This window comes from Phycodurus eques, chromosome 19 (genome assembly GCF_024500275.1).
Source record: "Phycodurus eques isolate BA_2022a chromosome 19, UOR_Pequ_1.1, whole genome shotgun sequence".
NCBI lineage: Eukaryota > Metazoa > Chordata > Actinopteri > Syngnathiformes > Syngnathidae > Phycodurus > Phycodurus eques.
The window spans coordinates 5,309,445-5,318,010 of record NC_084543.1 but is presented as its reverse complement, the minus strand read 5'-3'; the positions used below and the strand labels follow the sequence as shown (position 1 = coordinate 5,318,010).

Sequence of the window (8,566 nt, the reverse complement as noted above, 5' to 3'; positions counted from 1 at the left end):
AGTGGAGTCCAATTCATTTTAAACAGTGCTTTTTCTTTTTCCTCCTTTCGAAAGGTTCATCTCACTCAGTCTCTTCTTGAGTGTAAAGAGCTGAAACTTTTTGTTCGAATTAATTTCAATGACATTTTTTTAAAATGTTAATCCTCGAAGGAAAAAGCAACATTATTCAAATACATAAAAGATACGTTGAAAAAATTGTAATGGGACAAATGAAATAAATTGTTACTCTAAAATGATATTTTAAAAAGTACAGTACAGTTGCCTTGCCGCTAAGATTATTATTTTTTCACTGAACTACAGTGTAGTTGCACCCTATGTCCATAAAATGGCAGTAGAGTGTTATGTAAATTTTGTATTACAGTACAATACAATTACCCAAGTCATTTTCAACTTACTGTCACAAAAATAATACAAAATACCAATGTGCTTGCTAAACACTATGCTTTCTCTTTGTGTAGAGTTTCAATCATTCAGGTTTTAGTAATCTGCAAAGGTGGAATCGAATTAACGAAAGACTCTTCTTGTTTGTTAAATTAGTTTTTTCTTGTTTTCCCCAAAATTCAAAAAAATTACTTAATAATTTTAGGCTCATGGTATTCTATCCAGTGTTTCCCAACCTTTATTGAGCCAAGACACATATTTAACATGAGAAAAATCTCACAAAAACAAAATGTCACCAAAAGTAGATTCAAATATACCTTCTGCCAGCTAATGGAATAGCATTTCATTGTTCTGCCTGTCACTATACCTCACTGGCATAGATAGATGAACCATGATACATTAGTTGAAGTAAATAAATCATTTTCTGGCCAATTAAGTTAAATTGGATAAATTCCTGCAGCACACCTCATTGAGAATCAGTGTTGTATACGGCATATTATTATTTATGAACTTTCAATGTGTGAATCAGGAAGAGAGCAGCCACAGAAAACAACATTTATTAAAGACAGATGGTCATTTTGTGACGAATCCCTGATCAAGAGCCACACAGTCATTTCTACATATTTACAAAATGATAATTCTCATTATTTATCGCCTCGTGACAGTAGAGACCTGCACATGGTTCTGTGCCTTGCGACAGTGAAATCCCATTTCATTCATGGAATGTTTTCAGCCAGCGTCAGTCTTTTCCTCTGTATGTGATGTTTGTGAAGGTAGACGTGGCCCCTTTATAAAGAGGATTGTGTCCCTGTAGGTGAAATACACAAACAAATCTATCTTTACAAAGAGCAAGATGTTTACTATTGACTGACACAGAGGTGATAAACACTGTCAGAAGCACTGACATACAATTACACCCTAAATTCTAACATTTCTTCCAAGAAATTGTATTAATGTTTTCCGAACACTGTATTCTCTTAATTTCGTAGCATTTCTCTTGGCTGTACTGCTTCTCGTAAGTGTATGTGGATGTTCATGTTTTCTTTTCTTTGTCCAATCAGATAACAGCCTCTGTGTTGCCATGTCAATCTAATCTGCCCAAGGCCTGCAGAATCAGTAGTGCTGGTCGATGTAACTGAAATGATATTAGTAATGGGATTGTTTCTTTAACAGTCATCCTCACGGGCCCGGAGTGCTGGCGCTCGATGATGTCAGCATTTTTTCTGTCCTGTGATTTGTTGGTCAGAGCAAAACGTGGTAAAGCCAACTTCGACTAGCATAACACTGTCATCTGTAGCAATCTGGCCACTTTAATACATCTCATTATCAGCATCTCTGGTGAGTATGACGTATTTAATTTCATTTTTTAAATTTATTGTCATATTATAAGATAAATATTGATTGTGAACCGCTCCCGATGATGTACATGGCACGGTTGCATTCTGTTATGTATCATATTTCTGGTTTCTATAACTGCGACATGATAGTGGTACCAAATGCACGGCCCGCCACTGCTAAAAAGGCTTTAGTTGGCAAGTATGTGGATGACGTTTTGACTTTTGTTACCAAGGGAGCACCTTGAAATGAATTGTTGCGGTTTGGTGGGAGCCACACAGAAGCCTATTACCAGGAAAAGGAACTAAACGTCGGCTAATTTAAAGCCACCCCTTCCGCTGGCTGCCTTTTGTAGTGTGCGACTAACAGCAGGCCACACAAGTAATAAAAAGACACCGAGATGGAGCATGTGTGTGCGTGGCCCCCGTGAGCCCCCTTTGCACTGCAGAGAAAAGCCGGCAATTTTACTGCCTTTTACCCGTGTCGCTATTTATAAACAGCATTGACATGCTAAGTGAAGGTGCACCAACACTTTCTGCAGAAAAATAAACACAATAGCACTGTTGTAACTGATTAAACGTCAGGACATTCCACCCACCGTGTCCCACTTGGCCCGTGCGCGCTCTTCTTCAAATTTGGCAAACTCCCGCCTGTCGTGAATGGTGATCAGCAGCTTCCAAATGAGCAGTGTAGCCAAGCCCAGGAACAAAATGGCCCCCGCCACAGAGAGCAGCACCACCAAAACGTCCGGACCCTCGGGACAGTCTGAGGGATGGGAGATAAAGGAACCATTTTTTAAAATAATTTTTTTTGTATTTGTTTTTTTTGTGAGAGACCTTTCGAAGTAAGTATCAGACGCCGTAACAGAAGCAGACTCCACCTATGTGTGTAAGGGAGCAGTGTTACCCCGCTCTATCGCGGTTCATTGTTAGCGCCCCTGCTATTTTGCAATTAGTGAAATTTTTCTGTTGGGTGTGAAGTTGAAAATCTAACACTAGTTGTGTAAAAAGCAATGGTGGATAAATACCAGAGCTTCTGCTTTGACTCTTATTTTGTGCGAGTCTCTGTGTGGAATGAGGTTGCAGCAATCCCAACACAGATATCGCACAAGTGTGCTCCCCTACAAAATAACATTCATCCAATCTGATTGGGCACCAAAAAGTGAGTGAGCATTGCTATGCTTGTAAAAGCATGATTTTTGATACAAATCTTCAATTGACGAATGAAAATGTCTCGTAAACTACATAACATTTGAAAATGGTCTTTATCAGGAGTGGGCAAACTTTAGTACACAAGGGTCGCATTAGATTTTGAAAATGGACAGATGGCCCAGGTCATTTGTAGATGAAGAGAAAATGAAGAAAGTTAAAACATGGATGTAAAATGTTTAAAACTGTTTATCCATCCATTTTCTGAGCCGCTTCTCCTCACTAGGGTCGCGGGGGTGCTGGAGCCTATCCCAGCTGTCATCGGGCAGGAGGCGGGGTACACCCTGAACTGGTTGCCAGCCAATCGCAGGGCAAATAGGAACAAACAACCATTCGCACTCACAGTCATGCCTACGGGCAATTTAGAGTCTCCAATTCATGCATGTTTTTGGGATGTGGGAGGAAACCGGAGAGCCCGGAGAAAACCCACGCAGGCACGGGGAGAACATGCAAACTCCACACAGGCGGGGCCGGGGATTGAACCCGGGTCCTCAGAACTGTGAGGCTGACGCTCTAACCAGTCGTCCACCGTGCCGCTAAAACTGTTTATAATAATAGGAAATAATTAAGCTAACATATCCTTCATTGATGCCCACAGGGGAATTTCAGGTGTTACTGCAGTAAATGATCGGTGGGCCGGGCTACAGAACAGAGTTGGGCCATACTTTTCCCAACCTTGGTTGACAGAATAGGCTCTCATTGGTACACCTAGAATTTTTTTTTTTTTTGGCAATATCAAGACTTATGAGTAAGTTAAGTGCTGGGTGCCCTCTGGGAGAGGCCAACTTTTACAAGTGACATCAAAGCTCCACTTCCTCCTCTTCCTTGTGCTTTTATGTTTGGTCGATTTCCTCTCTTCCCGTTGATTCTTCTGATGCATATAACATGGCAATTGCATCTTTGTCCAATCTTGCAAAGGTTTTTGGCGTGTTAAGGTCAATTGAGCTCTGTTTCTCACTGTTGTGTCTGTTTTGGGCTTCATTTTGCTTACCTAGCTCTCTTAATGTAGAGTCAGCGGGTCCCAGAGGAGCTGAGCCGGGGGGTGTTTTACGACCCACTTTGCCTCGGCGGGGCGCAAACGTGTTCAAGGTAAACTTCGGCGTACTTCCCTGCTTCAAATGTGCAGTCTAAATTAGACGCACGCATTCATTAGAGGCAAAAGACCCCAGGACAGACTTTCTCTCTGGGCAGTTGGGGCCCATTAAAAAGAGCCCCCCCCCCCTTCTCCACCACCCAACAAGTAGATGACTTGAAAGAAGAGAAAAATGTACAATAACGTAGCATTTAGGGCACTTCATTAGGTATTACCGCACAGACTCAATACAAGAGCAAAACATTGGTTTGTATCATCTTAATAATGCTAGCTAAATTATCCATCTATCCATTTTCTATTTATCTTATCCTCACGAGAGTCACGGGTGAACTGAAGCCTATCCTAACTCGGCCAATCGCGGAGGCACATATGGATTAAGCATTCGCACCCACATTTACACTTAGGGAAAGCATGTTAGATTTTTAAAATGGACATTTGTCCAGTTTAGGTGTAGATAAAACAATAATAGGTAAAATGTGGATTTAAAATACATAAAATCGTTTAAAATAATAATAATAACACTGTAATGCATTCTCAAGTTTTAAGTTTAATATTTATAGTTAACTAAAATTACTGAAAATATTTAATACAATAAAAGTTTGTTTGAAAATGCATATTTTTATTTTACAGTTTGTTATTTTTTTTTACAATATAGCAACCAATTATTCAATAAAAATATAATTTAAAAAGTTGAATATAAGTTAAAATCAAATGAAAATCTGTTGAATATATGTAAAATGGTTTATTTTACTAATATTTTATATTTTGTATTTACAATAAATTAAACCATTATTTAATTAGATACATATTTGTAAATATATTGTAACTAAAATTAAATTTTAAGTAAAATATGGCAAGTTTAATTCAACAAATAAAATTGATAACGTCGATAATGAAATAATACATCATGCTCATTTTTAAATGTCTTATTTATAATTCACTTAATTGTAACTCATTAACCAGTTTTTAATAAAATGAAAATATTATTAATATTTGTTATTTAATACATTAATAATATAATAAACCAATACAGAATATGCGCAACCTACTTCTACATTTGACAAAACAGGTTGAAGCACTTCCTACTGGTTCGGATAAATGGTGAAGGGGGCTGTGACAAAGCAACCGTAAGAACTTCTACAATGTCTTTTTTTAACACAAGATGTCACCACAGAGCCACCAAAGATGACCATATTCGATGATTAGGCTTTGTTCGTGTTTATCATATTTGTATAACTAAACGATATACAACATACATGCATTTAACTTTTCCCCAGCCAGAAAGAAAACAAAATTGGAGCAAGTTTGACTTCAAAACCATCATGTCATCAAACTGTAGTCATGCCCGTTAGGGTAGCATACACAGGAAGTCCGCTAACCTGTTTTCCGGGTTTGGTCACGTGATGTTCCGTATATAGTGGATTATTCAATGTGATAAATGAATAAAAATACCCAAATGAATACATTTTAATGAACCAATTTTTGAACGAATGCATTGGTTACCTGGCTCCTTGACGACAAACAAGATGGCCTTGCCGCTGGCGTCCTCGTAGTACTGGAAACGCTGCACGCAGTCGTGCTCGTCCTTGTAGGTGCAGTTCACTGCGTTTGTGTCATGAAGCACTTGCCGCAAAGTCGAAATATCGCTTGTTAGACTTAGTTACATATTTCTTCTCATGGTAAAGTGCAATCGCGAGTCGTTTTATTTGTTTGGGTAGGTTAAGCATTTTTTTTCCTACAGCTTCAAGGAGCGATGTCAATGTGTGACACTGGTATTTGTAACTGTTCATAATTCCCTCCGCCGACGTCTTTGTCCCAAACCTTGCAAATAGCAATTGTTCTTTATACTGTATTTGGTTGTAGTTTTTGTTTTATGACAGGTAAGTTATTGTCATCGTGTTTTTTTAAAAGATTTTTTATTAGTTTACCGACCAGGTGCCTCACCTAATTCTTCCAGGAGCACAATCTCATCCTTGCAAATGCGAGCGCAGGTGTTGTCCTCAAAGAGCTGGCCTCTTTTGAAATGTTTACACTCCACACATTCTCTGCACACAAACACATAAACACACATAATTGATAAATCCCAAGTACATTCCCAAAGTAGACCTAGTGAATGTTCCTGTGTACTTTTTCATGGTGCACGCGTCAGGGCAGGTGGGGCATTTGTCGCAGGTGGCCCCGTAGGCTCCGGGCTGGGTGCACTCACAAGTGCCGCACACACACTGGCCACGCCCACTGCACAGCAAGCCCAGGTGGGACATGCATGTGTCGGTGCGCGTGGAGCAGTTGCAGTTCTCCCCCTGCCAGTCGGGGGCGCACTGGCAAAAGCCACAGTTGCACATGCCATGGCCTGGGAGGAGGAGGAGGAGGAGGAGGAGAACAATTACGAGTAGATCAGTGATTCTCAAAGTGTGGTACGAGTAGCGTTAGTGGTACGCGAAAGAATCACGGCCAATGAGTGGTTCAGTTGTATTTAACTTTTTACTACAATACATTTGCATGTACCCTTTAAGAACTGTGTTAGTTTGATTCTAATGTGTAAGACATTAAGGGGGGCATGCGTGTCGTGTGTTGTGTTAAAATATTGTTTTTGCCCATATTACTCTCCTGGCATGGCAGTATTTCTCATAAAGGTCATATAATTGCCAAAGGCTACAATTTTAATTTTGTCTTTTCATGCTCCAAAACTCGAGAAAAACGTTTTTTTGGTCAAGTTCTTCCCCTCTCTGTGTACATTTAGACAATAGAGTGACGGCGTCACCACAAGTCACCACAAGCGGACCCCGTCAAACTATGATCTGCAATAATCACCACTCTACCACAGAACCAACCACTGTAAAAAAATTTCCTCTTCTTCGGACTTTTAAGGCAGCAACATTTTCAAAATATCTCCCCTTCTGCTCCTTTTTTTTCAGCCCAAACATGGGTTTATTTTTAGCGTCATTACACCACGCCGGCCCCGTGAGTAAGCACAAAGGTATTTTATTGTTAATCTGTCCACTTGGGGAAATACATAGTGTGTGTGTAGGCTCTGGGGAGCAAGGCTAAACATACCGCTGAAATGTTAGGACGCGATGAGGTACACAACCGGAAATGAGATGACAACACAAACACTTTAATGTGGTTTGTTAGCATTAGTGCTCTATTAAAATATTCCCTGAGAACTGTTAATCACAGCTAAAATGGATGCACAGGCACATATTGACTTAATTATAGTACAGCGGGACCGCAGAATCCAGAATTCAACACAATTGTTGTGAAATAATACACGACATAAAAGGATTACTGTAACTTTGCATGGGAGAAGAAAATACAGTGAACCGCAACATACTTGCGTGAGGAAATTCACAAACTAATATTCCCTGAATAATGCACCTATTCATGCCTATCTGGGTAATTTTGTGCTCTTTCAGTAGCGCCCTAAGATGCTGCCCAAACGGCTTGCTGCTTCTAAGGCGCCATGTTAGTGGAGGAATAGCAAGCATCACTGATAGCTTGACAGCTGTTCGCTCTCAAAATATCATCGCTCTCTCCTTTATTCCCACCCCTTTCCTTGCTTTGTGGCAATCCACTTCTTCCCTTGACTCAATCAAACCATATTTTTGTGGTTCAATAAAAAGAATAGTATGTGGAATCTTCAAAACCCGATACACGGTCTCAGATTTTCCGTTGCAGCGCATCGGTAGATGTGCGGTGGTCCGATGCTTGGTGTGGCGAAGCGTTGCCAACTGTAATTTTTGGTCCACTTCAGTCGCGTTTGGTTGTGTCACTCGATGTGCGGCGGGCCTACTTTAGTAGGAAAGAAGTAATTGGTATATTCACCGGTTTGTTGACATAAATGCCAGAATCCTCACACTTCTGGTCCATTTTTCCCCCCCAAATAAAATCATCTGTAAGCCATTTGTTATGAAGGGTAATGTTTTAGGATGACTTTAAAATCAGTATTGGGTAACATGGTTCGGGGTATATTTAGGGTTAACTCTAAATAGAGTTAATTATAAAAAGATTAGAGCGAACAAAGTTACGTCCCAAACCCCTACGAATCGAGAGAATATATTGTTGACATTGTTAATGATTATTTCTAGATGTTCTACTGTATTGTCGATTCCTCACATCAGAACCCTGGAAAACAGTGCAGACAAGAACAAGAAAAAGTACAGTAGGTAAGTAACAGACCATCATTTGTAACACCAACTTTCCACCCAAAAATCCCCAGTTAACTTACTCATGCGTCAGGCTGACATCATGTTTTTCACTGAATGACACACTGTCTACAGTTTTGTCCATTTTGCCTTCAAAATCGAACTTTCAGGTTTCAAAACTCCCGTCATGCGTGTGAATCCTCATAACACTCACAGTGCAGCATGTGTTTACTGTGAATGGAGCTCGTCCCGGGCTTAGAAGAGAAGTGTTTTAGGTTGTAATTCTTACCAGATGAGGTGTGTGGCAAGTCAGTATGCGGGAATTACGGCTGCCAACTTGAAGAGACACATGCGCGTGTGCGTTCTCAAAGACACACATACGTTGTCTTCGATCAATCCTCCAAATA

The 8,566-nt window shown here is 40.1% G+C and overlaps 1 protein-coding gene across 3 annotated transcripts in view; it reads right to left on the bottom strand.

The window, feature by feature from the left end:
• Positions 1–944: 944 nt before the first annotated feature.
• LOC133417755 (integrin beta-3-like) overlaps positions 945–8,566 on the bottom strand; it is a 26,031-nt gene continuing 18,409 nt past the window's right edge. For all 3 annotated transcript variants that reach the window (XM_061705836.1, XM_061705834.1, XM_061705835.1), the window contains exons 11-15: positions 6,145–6,367; positions 5,962–6,062; positions 5,521–5,640; positions 2,315–2,481; positions 945–1,189 (exon numbers count right to left, since the gene is read on the bottom strand). In XM_061705836.1, the coding sequence (XP_061561820.1) occupies positions 1,121–1,189; positions 2,315–2,481; positions 5,521–5,640; positions 5,962–6,062; positions 6,145–6,367 (680 nt within the window). In that variant the 3' untranslated portion in view covers positions 945–1,120. The remainder of the gene's footprint in view (positions 1,190–2,314; positions 2,482–5,520; positions 5,641–5,961; positions 6,063–6,144; positions 6,368–8,566) is intronic.